Raw genomic sequence first — 26,653 nt, 5'->3', positions numbered from 1 at the left:
ATATATATATATATATATATAAAATATATATATATAAATATAATATTTAAAAAAAATAATAATAATAATAAAAAATAATAATTAAAAAAAAATTAAATATATATATATATATATATATATATATATAAAACATTGGGAAAACAACAGACTAGATGGACCCAATGGGTCTTATCTGTTGTCAATGTTTCTATGACTTTTATGTTCAATTGATTAATGAATATTTTTATTTTGATGACAAGTATAATTAATTATACATAATCTTCTACTTTTATGTAAAGAGGTTCCAACCAATAAACGTGTTTCCTGCTGTAATAAATGTTAGGATATCTTAGAACTAGAAGTTAATCTGCCGCCTAGGAGATATACGGTCCATTAAAACATTTTTTTGTTAGTTATATTTTAGGTTTTCTTTTACACGTCTGCTTTCTTCTGGTGTTTTCTGATCGTTTAATAGAATAACAGCTAAATAGAGCGTAGAAAATGTCCATAAAACTGTCTGTTGGTGAGAGCTGATCAAAAATTCATGATTCCCTTACAACTATTGTTATAATGTAAAACCAGCAAAAAAGAGCGAAATAAAATGTCCTCTGTTAGTGTCCCTTCTGCGATGTTATCAGCAAACAGCAAGGATTCGGCTAAGCTATCGCATAAAGTACTGTCTCTCATTTAAAGTACTGTCATCTTTTAATATAACTGGACCTCATATGAAATAGGAATATAACGGTTCTGAAATTTGTATTCTCTGTGTTGTATTGCGAAAAGACGCCCTGATATGTTTAGGGAAAAATTGTACAGAATATGTGAGAAACACATAAAAATGTAAAACTCTAACTGCCACCTTTAACATGAAACCAAAGCCGTGATTAGCATATCAAAATCTAAATTAAAATTATCCTCACAAAAAAAAAATATCTAGAAATAAGAATCATTATATGGCAGGCCTGGGTCTGCTTCAAGGGAAAGCTTGGGGTTAGTAGCACCTCTGTGCCGTATTTCTTTGGTGCCCCCCTGTAAAAAATTACACACAAACAAGCTCACCCTGACACACACATACTCACAATGACACCATACACTAAAACACACACTAACACCATGTGGTCCCACATTATTACCATACATTCACACAAACATGCTAACACCATATGCTCACAAATAACACCAATGTAACACCATACATTCGTGCACTCACACTAACATCGCACACTAACACATATGCATTCAAACTATATGCATTTACACATACATAGGCATACACACACTTTGTTTCACCCTCTCCCTCTTTCCCTACCTCTATCCATCTTCCCCTCTCCTGATCTCTCCCCTCCTCTACTTCTGTTCTCCTCTGTCCTATCTCCAGTGCAGCTAGCACAGCTCTCCCTCCTCTTACCTTGCACATACAGCCTTAACCCTTAGTATCGTTCTCACAGCTGTCTTTCCTTCTCTCTTACCCTGCGCAGAGCCATTATCTTTCCATGTGAACTGCTGCTACCACCTCAGTGCCCCCAATGAGCCCCTCTGATATTGGACTGCCTGCGTGCCATGCACCTGTCTTAGGCCATCTAGGCTGGATATAAAAACCTATATGTCCATACATATGTCTATGAGTCTATGAGTATCCGCCAGACACAAAATAAAAAAAAGCCAAGCATGTACTATGGAGATTTGTACAGTTGAATATATCAATATGCGATTAGAGAACCCGAAAACCGAACCAGAATGATAGTATTCATCAGCTGTGATTAGGTTCTTCTCTTTGAAGCCTGAGGTCTCGCGTAATCAACATACTTGTATTAGTTTAAAAGCTTTAAAATCCCTGAAAAAAAGTAATTTTCCAACTAAGTGAAATGATTTGAATGGAAAGCAATCGCAGAAGCCCTCTATCAATAAATTACATCGATGCACTTAGTCTTCGAAGAACGAACTTGAAATTCTGATGGAGTATAACGAATTTTACCAACTTTAACTATTAGTAATATAAAATGGTATTATTTATAAATTTAATTATCTTATAATGGGGACATAGAAATGTTTTCTATTGATAAATGTGTATGCAGTTTATGTATACAAAAGAGAAGTATATAATATGTGCATAATGTGCAAACAAACTTTCTTCTCAAGTAAACTATTATATTATTTTACAGTATTTTATAGTTTAGGGGGAAAAAATGTGTCTCTACTTCCCGAAACATTGAAACGTTGCATTTCATCTATAGAGTTTGCTTTAGTTTGGACAGATGCATTGAGAAATAGGCTTTTGCCCCCAAAAATTGGTGCATATGTTGTATGTGTACATTTGGTGACACTAGTGCACCTAATAGCACTTGTTGTGCAGATTAAATAAATATATATATTTTTTTATCTGATTTGATGGGAAAAAGGAGAGAAAACAGAGAAATTATGTAAATATAATAATGCTTCAATAGGTGGATGGTCAACACATTGGCAGTATGCAAAGAACACTGCCCGGACTCTGTAGTTTTGAGGGTAAAGCTCATACGATGGGGAAAAGACATTGGCTAAAAACTCAATTAATTAACTCAACTTAATTTCTACATATAAACGCCGGCAGATTGTGGCGCTACACGCTATGAAAATTAGTAATCACATTAAAACGGACAATGGTACATTACACGAAACTGACGACATTAACCATCTTAGTATAAAAGCAGTAGAAGACCCAACTATTGTGATCTTACAATCTATCTCCAATTTATGGTTGATTTCCAAACCTATAGTTTTGTTGAATAAACGGAAATTTTCACTTGTAACAAGTTAGAGCAATAAAACTTGGATTATGATGGTTATGACATCACATCTTTTTTTTTTTTTTTGGAGGGGGGTGTCTTTGTTGATTCCAAGCCTTAGATTTGACTTAGATTTTGCCATTCCGTCAAATGGGATAGAGAGATGACTGAGGAGCTGATATAAACTTGTTTAAAATCACGACTAAGCACTCACTGCAAAGTTGCCAGACTGAATATGAATCACGTTTCATGGTTTTAAGGCATTGTTGGTCCCATGGCACATTTTAAAGCTCGCATGATGGATGTGGTCTTTATGTCCGTGAAATAAAAATGAGCTTTAGTATTAAAAAAAATAGTAAACACAGCGTCACTCAGCTGTAATCAATGCACACATAAAAACATGACTTTTCCCTGAAATAAATATTTAAAATACGGGACTTACTATTCCATACTTTTTTAATAATAATAATAATAATAAAAAAAGAATTTTAAACGGATATCAATTACACATTACAAATCACTGGCCTGTATTTTGTACTTTTGTCTTTTTTTTTTTTTTGGTAGGTTTGTGGAGTTTCTAAAGCGTGATCATATGGGTGGTAAATCATGAATTATTACCCTAGAATTCTAACTAAATATAAATTAGTCATTAACAATAAATATAATAAAATGCAGTAAACATACCGAAAAAAGGTGTCTTTCACGCATGTAAAATGCGGACAAACTTGATGTATAAATGGTAAATTAACAAAAATCATATTGTTCTACTTGAATTCATAAATGCAGCAGGTTTTTGGTCTCATAGCCCCCAGAGGCTGAGGAATAAAGTCCTGAATGCCTGATGACCCTCTTAGTATCTGCCGATTCAGGCATCATATTTGGCGTATAGACCACATATAGATAATAACTAGGGCCCAAGACTACCGCCATTAAAATATTATTAATATAATTCATATAATAATTAATAAATAATTAGAATGAGGAGTTGTTATGACTTGCTCATGAGGGTCGCCACACAGAGTGAGTGAAGAGTTTTGTAGTGAAAAAAATAATAAAAAAAATTAAAAATAAATTAAATCATCTACTATGTTTCAAACGGTAATCTCACCGAAAATAAATAAAGAGAGATAATTAAGTAAATGGTGTAAAACATAAGTTGAGCATTTTGAAACATGCCATCTGTGTCAGACTAGTGTTTTTTGTGTGATATAGCAATAAAAAAATAAAAACAAATGTTTGTAAACAGTTTACTAGAATTCTGAAGAACAGCTGTAAATGTATTCGTATTCTTTGTGCACCTTATTGTGTGTTTACCAGATTCTCTATATTGTGGGGGTTACTCCATATGACATCACTCCAGTTATTGACACTACATAAGTGTCTCTGCTCTTTTCTTTGTTTGCTTATGTTTGTAACACGTTCTTATGTGGTTTTTGAGGTCTATTCTGAAAAAGTTAAGATTCCGGTTGACTCAAAATTTGCATGAGTTAGACAAAATCGCCAAAATGCATTTTCACAAATATCATCACAACATAAAACTGTGCTTAATTTGACGGACAGAGTCAGCTACCAACCTGACGGTAGTCAAGATCAACTCGACAACTACTCAACAGCAGCCAAGCTGAACCTGAGATGAAGACTCAACTCAACAGCAGATTACCTTTTTAGAGAAAGACAGGTTGCTGTGAAAGATGGCTACGTCGGGAGTGGTCAATCAAGTAACCTTTGGCAACATATGTTTATTTTCTTTTTTAAGCATGTTTACACTAAACTGAAATAAAACTGGGTTCATGTGGGGCCCCCGAGAGCCTTTAGTGGGAAGGAATTGGGTGGGGACCAAGGGAAAGTGGGAGGGACTAGACAGGATATTGGAGGAGGAGGAGTGGGTGTTGCTACATGCTGCTCCTCCACCCAGAGAAAGAAGAAGCTGACCTGGAGACCCTGGAAAGTAGGGCTTCCCCTGGAGACTCTGGGTCAAACCTGGAGAGTTTCCAAGTATGGAGATGACTTTCAAAGAAACCCCACCAGTTTAAATATGAATTGTGTAGGATCTACTCAACCATTCTTAAACGGCTTAATTTCTCTGTGGTTGGCATGGTGGAAGGGAATATGAATCGGTCAGCTCTTTACCTGGCCATACGTAGACCCTTTTGAATTTTTCTCACCAAACACATATGGAGAATTTTACTCCAATATGCACATTTTATTTTTACAAACCTGAAGTCCAAACCATATTGTATATTACATTTAGAGAAATCAGATTGTTTACAAAACATATACTGTATAATGTGGTTCAATCTTTCTTCAACAATTTCATTTTCCTAACAGAATTTGATTTATGCGAGGTTTACATGAATCATTATTGACAGGGAGCTCTAAATCATGAATAGTTTAACGCAGAATTGCTGCATTCATAAATGAAGCTTGTAAATCCAATACATTTCATATGAAACGGGGTTGCTGAACTTGAATACTCGTGGGTTGCTTACACAGAGTCCACAATAATATTTACTAGCACATTGCTAAGCCGTACACAAGGTTAACCGCCCTGAAGGGCTTACAGTCTTTGATTCTGTTTGTTCCTTTAGTTTAATTTGTATGGTGCTCAGAGCTGAGGTTATATGAATTTTCAGCACAACATATGGCCTATTGGCCATGAAGTGTGACGGAACCCCCATATTTATGCTTGGGGTATTTGAATAGCACTTTCAGTATGTAGTTGCCGGTTGTGGACGGATTCCTTGCTTAGTTGAATTCCATAGGAAACAATGAATGTGATGGCTTTACATCAAGGCCGGAAAGGAGCTTGACACCAATGTGAGAGTAGCCATGTTCTGTCCTCAAGCCCCTGATTACACTTCTCTATGAATCTCCACCAAAGGAAAGGAATAATTAGTAGGGAGCAAAGTTTGGTGGAACCTAACTAGTAATGGTAACCTTTCGAAGATTGTTCAAGTCAAGGGAGAGAATAGAAATCGAAGTAGTTGCTAGATTTTAGTTTTTCAACTCAGCTTTAATGAAGTGAAATAGCCCACACCTTTAAACTAAATCATTCTGGGAAAAACACAAGCTATAAGACATTTTAACCAAAATATTATGTTACCCAAAAGCTTTGTTGAAGGCCACACCTGAGAGTTCGACCCTGAGTCTCAGGGTGTTTGCCCCAAACTCAGGGTCTCAGGGTGAAGGGGCAAATTCTCGGTGCCAAGCACCCTAGAGCCAACCTCTTCCTATTCTACCCTCATGGGATTATATCTAAATCTCCCAACTGGTGCTTTTGCTACCAATGTGTTATGGCTGATATTAATTAAGTGTATCTTTAAATAATGATGACTCAGAGGTATTAGAGTCATTTGAAGAGTGACTACATAGAGTCTTCATTATGGCCGATTAAAGGGATAATATTTCAAGAGTCCCAGGGTTAACTAATTTACAAAGTTCCCATGTATGTTAATGACCAATCTTTTATAAGACACCGGTTACTGAGTTACGCGTGGGCACATTCGCTGGCTTCTGAAAAACTTGATGACTAAGAATACATTTTGCTGTAAAAGTCATAAAGCTTTATTTCCCTAGTACTCGGCTCATAGACTCTCATTGAAAAAAAGCTTGTTCTATTGATTTTACTAATTTCAATAAAAACTTGTTTTATCACTCAAATTGTTCCTGCTCACTTGTAAAGTAACAATGGAGTTCATATCAGCCCTAGATATCTCTTCGGTTGTTTGTCAATTAGTTATATTATTTTGTATTATTTAAAACATTTCTACATTTATTATTATCATTAATAAACGCGGCTCACATGACCCAGAGATTTAGTGCCATAACTCGGGGGACCCCGAGAAATGAAGCTTCATCTGGAGTCTCCAGGCCAAACCCAAAGAGTTCCCACGTATACTGATTGTAAACATAATTTATTATTATTATTATTTTTTTATTATTATTATTATGTAGCTACAATCAGCATATAATATTTTTTTCTGTTTTTTTTTTTTTTTATTAGTATTTACTACCTTAGAGAAGTAAACACAGTTAATCTGTAAAGTGGAGGAGACGTGAAAATACTTTGTAAGAGAGAAGCAATCCTCGGTTCTGATGGAATCCGTTTCTTTAATTTGATACTACTGATTGAACTGTTTCACAGCTACGGAAAAAGCCAGATAAATATCCCTCCAGCCATATGATCTTTAATGAAAACAGAGATATGATTTACAAGATGCAGCTCGAGTTTTAACCACAATAACGCTAAAGTGATAGCTTTCAGAACCAGAGGAATACACGGAAATTAAAATTAATGTAACGGCAGGCATTTTCCCTTAGAATTCAACTGAGTGAGCCTTTTTTGTTGTTTTTTTTTAATATATATATTTTGTATTATTTGATATTAAAAGTCATTTGTTACCTGTACTGCTGGATATGTTCACATCAATGCTGATATCGGAAATGCCTCCTCCTTTTAGAGATGCCACACATGTATATGTCCCAAAATCTGTGAATTTTAAATCGATGATATCAAGGTTGGTGGTTCCCGGAGAAACGTCGGGGTCCGTCTGGGTGATGACCATTCTTTCGGAACTTCTTAGCGGCCGCCCATTCTTAAACCAACTGAAGGTAAGTTCTTCTGACGGGACGGCTTCGACTTGGCAGGAAATCTTTACTTCTCGTCCTATCTGGATATTGTCATCTTTGTGATACGGGTCCGGCGTAATCCAGAAACGGCCTTTTTTTAAAGCTAAAATTAGACAAAAAGAGTATTTTTATGAAGTTATGCAATGTTATAATGACATTCTTATTTTAAACACAATTAGATGCTTTCAGTACCTCAACCCTGGTGGATGTTTGATATTTTACAAACCCATCTTTTAAGTAGATGTTCTTTTAAGTACTGAATTGTGTGGAAACTTAATTGCTTAAATAAGAATTAATCTCATGAAGCTATAATGGCCATTTTTATTAAATGCTCTGTGTCAATGAGAATCACTTACAAGAAAAAGCAATATATTTTTTTCTAATAATTCTAAATATTTACTTAATCCCATGGTCGTGGATACATTATTAACACATGATTATGCTATAGTAGTACTAATTATATTATAGTATATTATATTATAGTATAATATAATTATATTATAGTAGTACTAATTATATTATATTATAGTATAATATAATTATATTATAGTAGTACTAATTATAGCAATACCATTAACCCCATAAATCACTTTTCTTCATTCCACTCACCTCACTCACAGATCACATATGTATCTTGAACGTATCCCGCTGCGAAACTATTTTACCACCTATATTATCATGTATACAAATATCTACTCCTAATATTTTCTAAACTTCCCCTTCAATCCAATCCTCAGTATTATAATTTAACTATTTTTGATGGTAAATTTAAAATTTCTAGATAAAATAGTATTTTTAGATTTTAAGACCACACCATTCACTTTTTATACCCCTTCATTCATGAAAAATAAAATAAATATACCAAATTAAATGAACTGCCCAGTCTCTAAATTTCATCTGCACCTACTAAAAACAGGAAGTGTATACAGGAAGTAAACTTCCGGCACATTCCGATTGAAATAAGGGAGAGTAGCAGCAGCCAATCGCATTGTTGCTAGCAAAACATCTAAGCATACATTGGACGGGAGCTCAGATCCATTTTGACTAGCATGGAATTCTACTGACCATGTGCAGGAAGTATACATTCAGATACTTCCTGCTTTACTAGAGGCAGCTGGGGAGGAGTTAAATGAGATAAAAGTAAAATTTTCTAACTCACATAACTAAAAACTGCACCAATTTGTATGTAGTTAAATGTATTGGAGTAAATGCAAAATGGACGCCAATATTTAACATTTAAGTATGCCTGGTTCTTTTACTATATATATATATATATATATATATATATATATATATATATATATATATATATATATATATATATATATATATATATACAATATATATATAATACATATTTCTATAATATGTATATATATATATATATATATATATATATACATATATATATATGTATATATATATATACATATTATAGAAATATATATGTGTATATATATATATTAGTTAATATATGTATACTATATGTATATAAATGTTTCCTTTCTTATTATTATGTTTGCTAAATATATAGCATATTATCATATGTTCTGCAAATTATATAGAAAAAAAAAAAAAAAAGAGAAAAAAATAGCTAGTGGTCTATGATATACAAAAACTGGGAGCCAATCTCAATTTTTTATTATTATTTTTTCTATGGGCTCATTTCTATTCTACTTTGTATCAGAATTCATCATCGGCTCACAAACTCTTGTCTCAGATATTGTTATATGCACTGACCAGTCTGGGGTGAAATTGAGAACAAGTTTCAGTTTTCCTTTTTCCTGGTCTGTTCATATTCAGATGCATGTAACCAATAGAGCGTGACATTATATTTCATCAACACATACACGTGCCTCTCTGCACGCTTCTTTGGAGCTGCATTTATTGAGAAGCATTCATTTAGCCAAAAATAACCATAGAAGTCACTGCTACCTGGGCCATCTGAAGTATTTAAACCCAAACACTACATTTACTCAGCATTATATACTGAAAGGTAACAAAATAACTGCTTTAAAATATATATATATTGTGTGCATATCATAGAAATATATATATATATATATATATATATATATATATATATATATTATCATATAAGAGTATAGTTCTATTACCTATGGGGGCAACAAAATGTTCCTAAAGGATTGAAATATACATCCTAATAAATAGAATGGAATAGAGGGACACCTACATGTATCTATATTCTTTTGATAAATAAGGTTTAATGTTTGTTTTACATTTCTATCATGTCTATCATCACGTACAGATTGCTTAAATATTATTGACAGTAGGACAGCGATGGTTAACTCATAGTTTTACATTCCCATTTGTTGTGATTTATAGAAATGTAGAGTGTTGTGATAAACTCATACACAGTAAACATTCTTAAAAGTGGAAATTGTAAGGGCTAAGAGGGATTTGGAGAACAGCCCTTCCTAAAATGGGTCCCATGTTAAGTATGAAGCTATCCTCGGTTCATACCTGGGAACTCTCCAAGGTTGACCAGGAGCCTCCGGGTGAAGCTCTACTTCTCTGGGTCTCCAGGCCAGTTCTCTTTTTTTCTGGGAAGGAGAAGGGAGTTTGACCACACACACTCCATGCCAACTTCCCCTCCTACTATGTTTTTTTATGTTTCATGATAACTTCCATGAGACGCTTTTGTTTTTACTGTGATAAACAAAATATAGGCTAATGTGGCAAATAATGTGTAGGCAAATACTCTTGTAGGATCACAGAGGTCTCTTCAGAATAAAGAAAAGAACACTGAGGTCCCAAAGACTTACTTGGCTAAATATTTGTCTTATTTGGCTCAATATAATATATTGCCATCATCTCTTGGGCCAATACATACACATATATTTTGTTTACTATGATAAACAAAAAAAAAATTCTGAGTATTGTGTTTATATTTACAACTTAATTTTAGGGTTCTAAATTACGAGTCAACAAAGAAAAGAATTTAGGAAGGAATTTGGAAATATAACTGATCTTTTACAAATAAATATATTTGGATCAAAGTAAAACTGGGATTTTGAAACCTAATTTAACAGTTTTACTTTTACAAGTTACTACAAAATATTCAACACTAATATTATTTAATAACAACTAGTAGTTCTTGTACATGCGGTAATATACATTTTTAGGCTTAATGAGGCATAATCTTCTGCTCAGGGCCTTATGGCCTTCGATGCTGGATTAGCAGATGGTAACTGTACCCCTGGAGTGGCCTTTCATTGTTATTAAAAACTGTTGAGTTTTAAATTACTGATAACTGAATAAAATGCCATTCCGTTATCTGCCGCCTGCTGCTGTCAATCTCGGCCTGTCTTTGGGTTCAAGACGTCATGTATAGAGTCAGCCAGGTAGTTAAATATGTACTCCTAAAATCCTTTAAAATAAACCCAAAAAATAAAGGAAATATTCCGAAAAACTTATATATAGGAAATTCATTTTATTAATTCTGACAATTATTTGCCTGAATGAAATTGTGAAATAATTTGATTAATAAAAAAAAAACATTCTGTAGTTTGTAGCTTCATTTATCCTACCAAAGCTAAAATCTCCGGGTGGAATGTTCATAGCCCACGTTCTTGTAACACAGTCTCCAATAGTTTAGTAAATGGGAGTTATTTATGACTAATGAAAAATATTGAGAGCGACTTCAAAAACCTAGTTGAAATAATGGAATTTACGGATTAAGGATTTAATGAATTTAATTAATCTATTTTCTCGCATGTTAATTTTATTTCATTTGAAGGGGTTAGTTACACAAGAATGGATATATATGTGTACCTTCAGACATAGAGTATTTTGGGAATTATAGTGGGGTTATGGCAGATCACAGGCTAATCACAAGCAGCTTCAGAACTATTCATTGAAGTCTTGTGACATTTATGGTGTCCTCAAAGGAAGAGCCTAGCCCTCAAAATGGTATTTTTACTTTTGGAAGCATGTTGTAGTCTAGTTTGTCCAATCTGGACTCTAATTAATTTTAATGCATGCAAATTGCTCCAATATGCATTGTTTAGCTATAAAATTAGACTTCGATCTTAACTCTGCCCCCACCTGCCTCTAATGAAAGCAGGATGCATACTGCTGTATGCTTCTTGCACATGCTCAGTAGCATGCCCATGAAGTTACATCCAAGCGCATGTTATCTTTGTTCAGATAGAATAATTGTAATTGACTGGTCCTACTCTCAGAGCTTCTCTTGTTACTTTGTTGCCAGAGAACCCACATTAATAGCCCCCCAAAAGTGTAAAGCACATAAACAATAAAACACTTAACCTACACTTCAAAACACAAATTCTGCATTCAGATTGTCTACATCTCTGTCAACATCAATTACGTTTCTAGTTATGTTTAGTACACCAGCGGATGGAACAAGGGAGACCTTTCTTGTCATACCACACGCACAACACGCGGTTATAATGTAATGTCAATGAAATGCAGCTAATGAAAGTCAACCTTAAAAGTCATATCTCTTAAACACATCATAATAATTAGATTGCGAATGTATATTCAACCACGATATATGCAAACATTTCAATATCAAGTAATTATTTTTGGTTATGAGAGCTCATGCATTCACATTTTCAATTTAAATGCAAATATTTTTAATGGTTTCCTTACAGCACTCTCGATTTTGGTTTGTTGCTGCAGAAAAAGTACAAATACACAAAATAACTTTTTTTTTGTTTCAAATGTTCATGTTAAAATGTTACTTTTCACAGTAAATTAATAGATGTTTTGTTGATATAATGGTCATGTATGTCATATGGTATATGAAGGCAAAATAAAACTTTTTTCAATCTTAATAATATGGGTTATAATTAGGATGTATTTTATACAATGCAAATATGTTTAATGGCCCAAAACCATTGTAATGTAGAATAAGTTGGACAGAAGCAATGAAAGGTGGAATAGAAAGTATTGAAGCTAAAAAGTAATGGGAAATGGTTAAAAATAGCAGAGAGATCGGTATTGACGAATGCTTGCCTACAAGAAAAGTAATGGAAATTTTTGAGAAATCAGGAACCACGGGTCACCTGACTTCACCAAGAGCATGTCCAACACTGCCACCTTTGTCCTCAAACAGCTTGTTAGTGTAACCTTGATCCCCAAACCATGCTATGTGCCATTTTAGCACCAGACAGCTTTTCTGTGTCGCCTTAGCCCCAAAACAGCCTGTCTGTGCCATCTTAACCCCCAAACAGCCTGCCTGTGCCATATTAGCCCTCAGACAGCTTGCCTGTGTCTCTCTCCCTTCATGCAGATTGATCCAGCATCCAGGAAATTCTGGATCAGTGACCTGATCAGAAGATCTCTACTCTCCCTGTGCCACTAACTGCAGGTTAGAGAGACCTACTTACGTAAAATGCACAGTATATGATAGGTTTATAGGCTACAAGTTGAAAAAGGTGGGCATGCATGCCCCAATGAACCAAGTTCTAGCAGTTTGTGCTTTAGTGCTTACATAGGAGGAAATATAAAGACCAGACTAAAATCAAGAAAAAAATCCAAAGATCATTCTAAAATGAGGCTCAACTATGGCTGTCAAGGACAGGTAAGAATTATCCCTCTGGTTAAGTAAAAAATCTACTTATACAGAATAGTGCTTTAATTCTTCATTAAACACATTAATTTTACACAGTATTTTAAAATATATGTACTATGAGAGACTAAAATTGATGAAGCTACACTTGCATGGTATTATTTGTTAATAATCTGTTTGTTTCCATCAAAAAAAATAAGAAAAAATACTAATTTTAGTATTTTACAAATGAACCACATGATGAGGTTAAAACACTCGTAATCCACTTTGTCCTTTATGGTTGTCCGAGAAGGTCATTAGGGATAAACCAAAAGGGCCAGAAAAACCTTAAACATTATGAAAACTAATTACATTTTATTTAAACAAAACAAGGGGGTGAGTCTGTATTTAAAATGCATTGTTTATAAAACGATTCAGTATGCATCCAACATAACAGAATTTCTTTACGAGGGGATTTTTTTTACGATAACAATGCTCCTGAGAGTATATCATAATCAGATGTTATGCATAGACATACATTTTATTTTATGATTCTTTTTTTCCATTTGGTTTTATGTACTTTGAGATAAAACAAATCCTTTTATTTATCTGGAAAGTCTCAGCAGAATTTATAAACCAAACAACAAAATAAAGGCTCGGTGAAGTATTTCAAACTGCAATAAAAATTATATTTTTCTTCAATTAAGTGTTCTATTAATACATTTCATTTTTTAAAAGAAATAATAATAGAATAGAATAAAAAATGTACTCTATAGACAAACTCTGGATATATTAAAATAAGAAAACTTAAAATTAACACAAGTGTCAATTAACAAAGTGCTGGACATGTTTGTTTTAGGTTTTGTGGTTCATGTCAGGCTCTGAGTGGCCATCTGGCTCATTGGGCAAATGCCCAAAGTGATCCATACTTATATACTGTATTAATACCTAATTCCATAATATGTTTAAATAAGGAAATAGTGTATACATTTTGAGAATTATTCATTTAAATTATAAATTTTCATTAAAATATAAATCTTTATCTTGTCTTGCATCCAATAAAAAAAATGAATATAAATTTTAAGGTATTTAAAAATATAACTTTTAAGGGAAACCATTACAATAATAATTTAAGTTTGAGAAATGGAAGCTTGTTAATAAATAATAGAATGGTGTTACGTACCTGGCTGCTGGTCCCTCCGGGTCCTCGGATCGGCAGCCGCCGCGGAGAAGGGGGAGACCCCGCGCCTCGTCTCGGCAGCCTCAACCGCTGCGGAGAAGGGGGAGACCCCCTGCCTCGTCACAGCAGCCTCAGCCGCCGCGAAGGGGGAGACCCCCTGCCTCGGCACAGCAGCCTCAGCCACCACGGAGAAGAAGGAGACCTCCCGCCTCCACGAGACAGCTTCCGCCGTCGCGAGGGCGGGGAAGACCCCGCACCTCTACGCGGCAGCTGCCGCCTACTGGGATCAGGTCCAGTCTTGCCGCGTGCACACGATCTTCTTTTAGGAATTTGCGATCTCGCCAATCACAAGATGACGTAACGGACTTGTTGAAAATTGGCGGGAGACTCTATTTTGGCGCCAATTTGATTCTCCTATTTAAGGGACTCAGAAACCTTCCAGCTTTGCCTTCTGATGGTCGTACCTATCTTGATAGTGTCTATTCCTCAGTAAGCGTTTCCTGTTTGATTCCTGTTACCGACTCGGCTTGTTCCTGTTCCTGTTTTCCTGGCGTTTGACTCTGGCTTCCTCCACGATGATCCTGACTTCTGGCTTCCTGACCTCGGCTTATCCCACGACGATCCTGACTTCCGGCTTCCTGACCTTGGCTTGTTTTTCGACTATTCTATTCGACCTTTGATATCTGTCTATTGGACTGTGCACGTGCTGTTCTACCTGACTACAGGTTCTATTGTACGCTGTGCGTGACAAATGGATACTTTTCCAACATAACATTTCCAGATTTTATCAATAATCAGAACCCCAGTATTAGGTTTCTAAATATTTTGCAGACCTACCAAACAGAATATCTGAAAAAATAATTATTTTAAAAGAATTAAAGAATTAATAATAATGAATTATTTTATTATAAGAATTGGATCGGAATGAATTGTTACTATATTTTATATTTCTTTCTAAAACATTAATGGTTGGAGAATATGATAGATGTCACTGCATTAACCCAAAAATAGTATTATAATCTAGGAATGATATTCCAAGCACACCAACTACTAACACCCTGCAAGTATATTATCGATACTGTGATAATAATAATTATTTAATTTTTTCCTTTTTTTTCCTTCATTTTGTGCATAATGATGGATTCACATTTATATTCTATCATGTCTATTAAATTGTATTTTAACAAACTCCCGTTTCCACTGGAAGCATAACATTTTAGTAGAATTTTGCATTTAAATTTCTTGGGTTGGGGACATTTTATTTAAATAGCAAAAAAAATTGTTAAAGTAACATCTGGGTTTATAAAATATATTCTCGTTGAAAGTACTTAAGGGGATATTTACTAGGCAAATGGAACAGACGACCGTCTTAGCCTTAAATGCCATGACATAAAAATACAATTTGACAAGTCATTTATTGCCCTCTTGTGAATCCTCTTCTTGAGCGATGCAACACAATGACTGATATTGCTTCATACCGTTGCCTCTTAAGAAAGAGGTATTATAGCGCTTGAAACAATTTCGTTATCTCGGAAAGGACTCTTGTAAACATAATTTGACTGTGTAAGGAACGACGAAAATGGAGGAAGTCGGAAGCCTGAGAAAAATGTAGTTTGTTCTTAATAATAATATGCTGGTTGTACACCATCGCTAGTGTGAAAGCTCATCTGCAGATACCCGCATGACAAATTATTGGGTTTGCGTCAGAAAAATATTAAATGTGTAATAGTACACACTTAAAGAAAAGTGATAGTTTCCAAAAAAAAGAAGCTAAAATCGGTGCAGCATTTGTTCACATTGATAACAAAAAAATGTAACCAAATGTAATATATATATATATTTTTTCAATAATTATGTTGTGTTTTATCCATATATAACACATCATAAAAAGTATATTAAAGTAAAAACTGCAGACAACAAGAGAAAAGGAAAAAAAAAACAAAGCAAAAGACACAGTAAAAGACAAGGCAGCTCAATACATAAAGGACATACATCTAAAGATAATCAGAATTAATCTTTTATCATAATTAGGGATTTTCTAGGTTTGTCCCGGAGGCTCTGGGAACTTAAGCTGATTATCGGATCCTCGGGGCAGCTTCTGAACTCCAGTTGTGTGGAATGCTTTTTGTTCAGTTTATTCCTTCCTCTAATTCTACCTCCCCCCTGTCCCCAGCCTACTGGGGGTAGCTTAGCCCTCGTAAATACCCAGCCTCACCAATACAACATGACTGTGACCTTCCCACCGCCCACAAAGCCAAAAACGCGGTATCGAAACGGTTTATGGAAAAAAAAGTGCCAACGGCACACAAGAGAAGACTTATAAAAATATATATTTTTTATCCATGGTATGTTAGCTCTGAAAGACACATCGTTCATTATTTCCAAGGTTATTAAGAGAAATATTTATTTGCATACTTACGCAACCTTGTGGAATGGAGTAGACTAAGTCCATTGTAATTTTAATGTTGAAGAACCCCAACACTTTTAAAGCAGCCATTGATTGTCCTGTTTATCTCTTTATGGAAACAGATGTTCTATTATTATTTTATAGATTTTATTTTATTGGTCGTATATTCTTATGGCCATACCTGGGAACTTTCTGAATGAGCCAACCCTGAGGTTTTTTAAATATTAACCCCTTAATAGCAGATGCAGATCCTACATAGCTTACTCATCAAATGTGTTAACCAAATGGCTATAATTGTAGTCTTAATGGAAATCTTAACTGTTCATTATTTAAAGATACATTTAATGAGTCACCAGTATTCAAGTAAGATTTTTAAACCAGTGTGGGAACCCCATTTATGCATTTAGAGTCATTTTGTCTTTAAAGGGGGGGGGAGTAGCACTACCACCCGTCCAAAATATCCGAAACGACACAATCCTTATTTCTATGTATGGGAATCGATTGCACGGTAGAGACAAAGGATATTTTCTTCATCTTCGTTCCGATGAATTATGTATTTCTGTGATTTATACGTTTCTCAGTAATGTTATATATTTATTTTGCAGCATGCAGAATCTGAACTTGCATTGTTAGTATTCATACAATTTAGATATCATTACTGTTTGAATTTTAAACCCTACCTTCACACTATGCATATACAATTCCTGGGAAAAAGACATTGACCCTCTGTTCTTGTGGAATAACTTTGTGACTAAATCAGCTTTGTTTATTCCCAGCTATTCTCTCTGGCTCCTTTTTTTTTTTTCTAGCCGACTTAATTATCTTCAGAAACATCCAGAGCTTTTTTTTTTCTACTTAATAATTTCCCCTTCTCTCACACACCTGTCTTAAGTGATTGATAGCATTAACAAATTTGTTTTTGATTGTTATGGATTCCTCTGACTCGTTAACTATTTGAGTATTTTCACATGCATTATAATGCTATTTTGGGGGCATTGTGGACACTCTAAACAAACACATTCTGAGTGATGGTCTCATGTATGAGCCATAGAGCTCATGAATTTGTTTAAATCAGGCTAAAAATACATTTTCAAAATATTGTGCTGTTCTGTTTTTCAAAACACTTGTAGTTTTTGCACAATATATTCTTTTCAGGCAGCTGCATATCGGTCATTTGTTCTCGCTCTTTTATGTGAGCCCAATCTACTAGACAAACACTCCGACTCCTTATCATACTGCCTGTGGGGAAACAATAGAGTGGCTCAGTCTTAATCACCCAGCCAGACTTCCAAAATATTGAAAGTCTATGGAGAAACGGACTTTATTAGCATTGCCGGAAAGCATCAGCTCATTGTGGTGTTTGAGCCAGGAAAGTCACCCAAATTATCACATGACTGACAACAATGGCTGCCTCCAGGTCTGCAGATAAAGGGATTTTATCAGAACAAAATAAAATTAAACCAGGTTTTTTGTCACTGACCAACAATTCTGTATACAGCGCTGGGAGTTATGCCCAAGGAAGAAAATATTTCTTCCCTTCCAAGGTAGACTGATTGCTTTTCGAAATCTACGGTTTAATATACTAAATCAATCAACCTATATAATTGGATTTATTGATTATTTTAACAATTAGAATATATATATATATATATATATATATATATATATATTCTAAGACTCCTAAATATAATTTTATGGTTGATATCACTGTTTAAATGCAGGTGAGCCAATTAAATGTACCTTGAAATACTGACAAGTCAAGGTTTCTAGGTATTAGAGCTATTTGGGTAATACATTTGGTGAGTAACTACATAAGATCTTCATGACGGGCTATTTAATTAATAGTTCAAGAGTCTCAGTATTTCAGGGTCTGAATACTTTTTAACGAAAGCTTTGAGACATATCAACCTGTTCTCTCCCATACCAATATAAAATATCAGTAATAACCAGAAATAATTGAGTGACATGATTGGCGTCCCTTGTTAGTCTAAACAGTATTGAGTAAAGGTTATATTTTTAGATCTATGTGGTTATCTGGTTTGACTTGGGTACCATTCACAGACACCAGCAGTCAACTCAAACTTAGATTCTGTTCTTATTATATATATATGTTATTCATATATGTGTACTAATTATTGTACCTGATAGTCTATAATTTTATTTGTATGATTATCTATTTCCATGAATCCAATGGAGAACAATCAAGGATGGTCTACTTCTTCAAGAGAAGAGTAGAGCTGCGGGAAAGGCGACAGGGACACGGAAGCGGTCGGCAGAGAAGGTGGAGAGACATTGAGAGAGCATGAGAGAGTGTGAGAGAGAGCATTAGAGAATGTGAGATAGTAAGTGTGAGAGTGAATGAGAGTGTGAGAGCGTGAGTAAGAGTTAGTCAGAGTAACAAAAAAACCAATGAAATTGAAATGAAAATTTGTATAAATTGACAAAATTGGCAAAATTTGGTAAAATTTTAATTTGTACGAATCCAGTCTACTTCCCAGTCATAATTTTGTGCAAAGATGAATGTGAATGGATAAATCAACACAGATTGATCTGATCGGTATTATCTTACCTCTCACAATTATGCTTGTAGATTTCTTTGCCGGATTCCCAACGTTATTATTGGCCACGCAGCTGTAAGTTCCAGCATCTTCTGATGTTATTGCTGGTATGGTTAATGTTCCACCATTCAGAATGCTCTTGTCGGGGAGCATACCAATGGACCTCACCCAAGTAAGCGTTGGCGCAGGTTCTCCACCAGTTGTGACACATACTAAGGTAAGGGTTTCACCAGGATTAACCACTATGGGGTCATCCACCAGGAGCTTAATGGATGGAGAAGCTAAAAAAAATATAAAATATAAAATATTTCAGTGCTTTATCTCAACAGTCATTATTTGGTTTTACTATATTAGAATTAACATTTAATTAAAGATTATATTTACCAAGCTCTAAAATAAAGACTTTAACCCACCAGAAGTAGGTAAAATAATTGAGTGAAATAAACAATGCTGTTCTACCTATTCTGTGGAATTTACCACTTTTATAACAAAAAAAAAAAATTATTATATATATATATATATATATATGAAAATATAATGAATATTACTGTTAAAACACATCCTAGCAATATTATTTTAATACTGTCAAATTGTCTTATTCACATTATTTTTTAGGGAATGCTTAATCGTCATGTGAAGAAAAAAACCAAAAAACAAGCACTGTGACGTTGCCATAGAAACTGAAGGGGGTTCCTAAGAAAATGATTAAACCCTTAGAGGAAATAATTAGCTGCCATATCTGCTAATGTTTATATGCTGGATATACTAAAGAATAAAATTTATTATTTTGCCCAACGGAGAAGCACCTTTTGAAAGATACCATCGTCTTTTTGTCTCTTCTACGGAACCCGTTCAACATCCTAAAATGGAACAGGAGAGGGCTTTTGGAGGTTTACCAAATAACTAATTTCCAAGTCATTCTTCTACTTAAGTTGGTAACTGTTTACAGAAGTTATTTTTATAGAGTTAACAATATTGTTAGTTTATGTCTTCATATTTTTGAAGAATTTAGAGGTTGATGGATTTAGTATGATTCATGAAGAAGTGCTAAAGTTTAATTATGTGTTTTCTATTTGCCTGGAATTAAAATGAGCTTAATGTTTCTAATAAAATCCTTCATTCCCTTCCATCTGTCTTGTTTATTTTGAAAGCGCTGATTTATATAACGGATGAGAAAGTTCCGTTAAAATAGAAGCACAGATTGCAACAAAAATGTTTTATTGTTGGTCACACATTAGACGTCAAGCCCCTGTTTCCATGACCCTTATTTGATAAGATTATAATCTCTGCTAATCTTTTCCTAATTCTTCTTTTTCATTAACCAAATAAATAAATAAATACACCGGAGCGAAGAATAAGAAGGAGGGCTTGGGATCCTCCATGAAGATTAAGTAATAATTAAATTGTAAGTAAATTCCTATAACTAATAAATAATTTCATAAATGTTATTCCAAGTTTCATGCGTTTCCATTAAACTGACTAGCCTATTGTGCAGAGCTGTAGAATATGATAATATACCACATTGGCCCGAATATAGGCCCGCACTTTCCCCCCAAAATGTAAATCTTTAAAGTGGGGGTGCGGCCTATAATCGGGGTTTAGCATATTTACCTTCTCCAGGGTGTCTGGAAAACCGGGTCAGAAGACTGCAGAGCATTTTCTGTAGTGCGGTCTGGCGAAAATGCGGTCCCCCGGCAACACGAGATTTTTTATTCCCAACGTTGATGTAGATGAGGCAGACTGGTGCAGGAAGTGGAGGTCACGTCTGCTGCATCCACATCAAGGTTGCAAAATGAAAGTTTAGGTAAGGAGGGTGGGAGCCTCCTACCATAGTACCAAACTATAAGGGTGCGGCCTATAATCGGAAGCGGCCTATATTCAAGCCAATACGTTAAATCAATAAATAACCGTGAATATCCGCAATATAGCCAATATTTTTGAAACAGCTAGAAGCTATCATTTAGAAATGGGGAAAGAAAAATGTTGGTGTATGGGTGCCTGTGAAGAACAAACTTGGCCTGATTTGAGCTGGCAAACTCTGTATTTGATTGGTCTGTGACGGTAACTAAAATGATATTTCCAAGTCTTATCGTCTTTTTTAGACCTATACCCCCATCCCTATTGGTAAGCACCCAATTCTAAAGTTAATTATATTCTTGAGTGATGGATAGAGGTATAGCTAGGGACTAAAAACACTTTGACCTAAATGACTGTAGAAACCTGTGATACCCTCATACCCGGCAAACATTCTGAGTCATGAGGTATGGGCATCCTGGGCCTTGCCATATGATACATGTGCAGTTGACGCATTTATATGTGGTGGGCAATGAACATATCACTTACAGAACATAACACCAAAGCAAAGCATGGCGAGCTGCCCATAGATAGGGTAATTAGGCCCCTCACCCTCGCAACATGGGTGGTCTTGGGGTGATGGATCTTGGCGTTGCCCCAAGGGTAACTACAGCACTGGGCAGCCTTAGTTGGAAGAACCACCCTTTATGGCACATATGGCGGTTTTTATGTGTGCATTTCTTGTTTGGGTACATCAACTTAAACAAAATATTCTCTAATATACTTAGCAATCAAAGTAGAATAAAGCAAAGAAGCTTGTCCCGGCTGTGAACAAGTTCAATGCTGGTTTGACAATAATCTTGCTAAATATGCGTTTAATGTTAATTAGATTATTGTGTCCTTGTAGCAAAATCTGCTATCATATCTAACGTACTAATATTGAGCTAAAGTATTAAGTGTATAATACCCTAAAAGTTGTATTTATTTTCTTGGATTAAAATAATTGAATGAGCAGTAATCTATTTATATAGTTTGGTAAAACACAACAACTAACTTGAACCTGGAATGTTATTTTACGTTTATATCATTATCAAAAGTTCGTTGGCAGCTTTTTTATGTCAGTTTTATTCATTTGTAAATAAATTAAAACAATTCATGTGATTTAATACATTATTTCATTCCAACTGTCTTCTTAAAAACCACCAAAGCCGGGAGGTCTGTGTAAATGACGGTACGGACCTCTCCACAAGACCATGGACAAGGAAGCGGAGTTCCACCTCATATTCACGTATAGGGAGAAGGAATGAGAGAAGCTTAACCTGTGGCTCATTACGTATAACGACATCCTATGTGGTGCATCTAACAAGAGTAAAGAAAAAATCTAATTGACGTTAGGTCACTTATTTATTGCCACAGCAGAAGCTCATTGCAGCAAATGTTGTACTGCCAGTATATATAGCTTTTGTTGCTAATAATTTTTATTAGTATATATATATATTAGTATATATATATATATATATATATTAACATAATATTGACTGAATGTTGAAGTGCCTGTGAATGTAATTTATTAATAAATCAATCTATGTAATTCTGCAATCCAGTTGCTTGTATCCTATTAATTTCTCTTTTACGCTAAAGACCACTTGTTTGCACCAAAAGGGTTACATTGTCACAGGTATATTTTTGAGTGTTTGTCTACACATATGCAGGGTGTTTGTTTTTTAACTTTGTCTATCATATTACATTTTCTTAGATACACTGTATACTGTATTTAGCAACATAGAAATATGGAATGTATTAAAAAATGTATCCATTGAAGTTAATTAACCGGGGAGCTAAATCACAAATCATGCGTTTTCATTCACCTTTATCTTCAGTTAGGTTTTAATGGGTAATTGGATCAACCTTCCTAGTGGATCTAGGTGAAAAAAGTCACAATTATATTTTAAAAAGCTAAACATATCTTTACAGATCCTCTGAAGGTAAGAATAGTCCCTCTGTTTGTATCGAAGGAACATTCTTTCCGAAGAACAGGGGTTTTTTTGCAACTAATTTGTTAGGACGAGAAATTTAAAAACAAGCTAAAAATGTGTGTTCTTGAAAATGTCCTATAGAGTTTTAATGATTCATGAATTCCGGTCATAATCCCGTTGCAGATATTGCTATCCCAGCATGTCAGAACTAACCTTTTCATTGACATAACTGCTGTCTACAGAGCTATAATTACCTAAACATGTCAGAACTGTAATGTGATTATAGACTTTAATCAGAGATCAAAAGTGCAAAGTAGACACCCTAATAAGTGTTGAATTAACTCTTAATCAGCACGAGACAGATGCGTCACTATTGAAGAAGTTTTCAGAGAAAATATTCCCAACAGCGCAGGTTGGTTCTGGAAAATGTTCTTGACAGTAAACTTCCCATCAAAATAAGGCTAAAATTACCTATAACAAACACATATAGGCGTTATTGTAGTCATGGCCAGTCATTCACCTCAGGCAAGTATACCCGATTGGAGGAATGGGGAGAGGTTGTGCCCAGAAGCGCCGCTCCTTTGCCGACGTTTACCGGGAGGCCAAAATAATGAGGAAAGTTTCGTGGAAAAACAGAAGTATTTCTGCACCTCTCTTTCTCCATGAATCTATCTTTATTACTCTGGCCTCCCTGTGCACTTCCACTGAAGGGTGGAGCCATGGGGACAGCCTATCATCCATTCCACCAATCAGGGGGAGAGGAAGCTCATTGAGAGGTCAGGTTTAGGGAGAAGTGGACAAAGAAAGAAGATATTGGGAGGAGCAGATAAAGAAAGAAGATATTGGGAGGAGCAGACAAGGAAAGAAGATAGATAAAAGAAGACAGAAAAACAAGAAGATGCAAGAGAAGAAGTGGAGCTGCAGGGCAAGGAAACAGGGACATAAAAATGATACATAGGAAGAGCTTCAGATAGAGTATGAATAAGAGAATGTGAATGAGAGTGTGAGAGAGTGTGAGAACGTGAGAGCAAGAGAGAGTGAATGAGGGTGAGAGACAACAAATGTATTTTCCAAATGTAAAAAGCCCACCAAATTTAGACCAAACCGAAACTGTAGGAAATTTATTTTTTTGGGTTTGGGCTAAGAATAACATATCAGATACTGAATATCGTTATAAACATGTGTTGCCCTAAAACAAATGGACAAAAAATTCAACAAAAAAAAATGTTGGAATTGTTTCTGGACATAAATCCATTCAGCAGTTTTAAGTTTCTAAAACTGAACATAGTTATAAAAGTTTAACATTTAGAAGAGTAAGACGAGTAATTAATAATTCTTGAAGATCCGTTATTTGATCTTTGCATCTGAAGTTTTCATCTCATAAAATTCACACCAAAATTTTAAAGAATTTTCAGCCCGTATGGCAACAACCTATGGGTGCCAGATTTTGTGTCACATGACAATTAAGTATTCCCTGAAAATTATGTATGAGACTAGATTATATTCAAGGGTTTGGGCATTCATTGTTTCTAAGAATAATGGTTCTAAATACTGCATTTAGTTATAAAAAGTTTTACATTTAGCAGACGAGTTTTTGGTAAATCTTGCAAATTCGTCACTTTATTCTTTCAAATTATATTTTAATCAGGGAGGCTTTAATAAGGAGATTGTTGAAATGAAATTTGTAAACTGAGAAATGTATTTTGCATTACTGTTCATGCACAACTTAAACCATTTATAACCACGTGACCTCTGACTGGCGCTTTTGCTGTTGATTTTAATGAGCTACAAATAATATTTAATTACTATGTTGCAGTATGTTCTATGTATGAAAATTATGGATAAATAATTTTGCTTAAAAGCATAAAATCAGTTCATTTCCTAAAAGTTTTCTTTTTATATTTATATGTATCACAACTCGTAACTTTATAACTAAACCTATTATGTACTTGCGCCTTCACAACTGGTGGCATTTTATAATCGGCCATATAAATAAAGACGGTTCTTTGTTGGCCGATATAGTTATATGGTTAAGACTTTAAATGTGGTTAAAATATCTCTGATCATTTGTGACTTATGTGGTTATGTGAATTTAATTTAGACGATTCACCATTTGTTGGGGAGGACTTGGGAGGCTGTTCCACTTATCTACCACGCCTTCACCATAGTTAAAGTAAAACCCATTCAAAAGCTATGAACTATATTGTTGACCTCTCTGGATCATTCACTAACCAGCGAGTGATAGGAGAGTATCTGCATTTTTAAATTTAATCCTTCTAAGGTCAACCCCAGTGAACGTCTCATGGGAGAAGGGCCAACCTCGACGTTTTTGTTTTCCATACCTTCACGTTATCAATGAGTACCTGTTTAATAAATCCCAAGAGATTAATAGCTAGGTGTGCTAATAAAATATATATGTATAACAAGTAAATATAACAATGCTATCTACATTCAGTCAAGCCGGAGGCAATAATATTATCCGGCTTGCAATAAATTCTGTTCTTTCCGATTTATGCAGATAGTACAATTTGCCTTGGACCGTGTTTATCAGTCACCGAACATAAATGGTATTGATTTGACAAAGATCAATGAATACTAAATGAAATGCAGAGAAAAGAAAAATCCATATGCAATTTTATACCTGTCCTATTGGAAAGTTTGAACGATACCATCTTGTCCGGAATGTTGCAGACATTTCGTACGGAAGCGATACAGCTGTAATTGGCATAATCCTGAGGTCGAAGATTTTTCAACTTCAAAATTTTTGTTTCTCCCTGCGCAGTCAAGAACAAACATTGGAGGAAATAATAAAAAAAAAGAAGAAAAACAAGCAAATACACGTCATTTATCTTTTTTTTGCTTTAGTCACAGTTTAGAAAACACAAACAGGAGAAATACAGAAGAAACAAAACCCAAAAAGAAAGCAATCAAACATGGAATTGATCCAAAAAGATAAAACAGGTGAATACGGATGGCATGGGTGATATAAGTACATTGTTTGGTTTAACCTGTAATAATATGAGCCCTGGAGAAATGTGCCAGGGATAGCAGCAAATATGTCATACGTAATTACTATACCTGGGAACTCTCTCCGGGTTTAACCTGGAGTCTCCGGGTGAAGCCATGCTTCTCCTAGTCTCCAGGTCAGTTTCTTCTTTCTCTAGGAAGGGAGTCCCTACCTATTCCCTGCCCACTTTCTCCTGTTCCCCATCCAGTTCACATCCAGTCCACATTTTAATATTATTTAAATACTACCATATTTCCCTAAGTATAAAACGCTCCCTTCATTTTGGGGGCTGAAATAAAAAAAAATATATATTACATAAAGTTATTGTACTGTCTGCCTGGGCATGATATGAGTGTGACTGATGTTAGCTGCTAGCAATTGTTAGCAATCACACTCCTATCATGCTCAGGCAGCCAGTACATGCACATCACTTTCAGCCTCCCTGTGCCCCCTACACACAGATCCATAATAACACACAGACACACACATGTGATGCGATGTGCATTCATGTGACTCCACTGGGTTCCTGTGTCGCTGCGACAGATCAAGAGACGCTGCTGAGCAAAACAGCAGGTCCCCTTTCTAGTAAAAAAAAATCTACCACCACTGTATAAGAGGCACCCAATTTTTAGACTCCAAATGTATTTATTTATTTGTATTTTTAAAAATATATATTTAAAAAATATGGTAGAGCTTCCTTAGAGCTTTTTCCCAGAAGCTGTTAAAGACAAGAGAATACCGTGTCGCAGAGATGTGTCCACATAGATTCCAGAACATAGAAAATATAATTTTAATGGATTTTCTAAACTTGAACAAAATGTA

At 34.9% G+C, this 26,653-nt stretch overlaps 1 protein-coding gene across 1 annotated transcript in view; it reads right to left on the bottom strand.

The window, feature by feature from the left end:
• The window catches only part of LOC149283205 (MAM domain-containing glycosylphosphatidylinositol anchor protein 2-like), a gene marked incomplete at its 5' end in the record, with an annotated part of 95,735 nt that overhangs the window by 41,423 nt on the left and 27,659 nt on the right, over window positions 1-26,653 (bottom strand). The window contains 3 exons of the mRNA XM_089497847.1: window positions 7,147-7,476; window positions 19,066-19,335; window positions 25,466-25,598. Of these exons, the coding sequence (XP_089353973.1) occupies window positions 7,147-7,476; window positions 19,066-19,335; window positions 25,466-25,598 (733 nt within the window). The remainder of the gene's footprint in view (window positions 1-7,146; window positions 7,477-19,065; window positions 19,336-25,465; window positions 25,599-26,653) is intronic.

This window comes from Sceloporus occidentalis, unplaced genomic scaffold (assembly GCF_023333645.1).
Source record: "Sceloporus occidentalis isolate IW3139 unplaced genomic scaffold, rSceOcc1.0.p SCAF_109, whole genome shotgun sequence".
NCBI lineage: Eukaryota > Metazoa > Chordata > Lepidosauria > Squamata > Phrynosomatidae > Sceloporus > Sceloporus occidentalis.
This window is presented reverse-complemented; position numbering and strand designations above follow the sequence as displayed.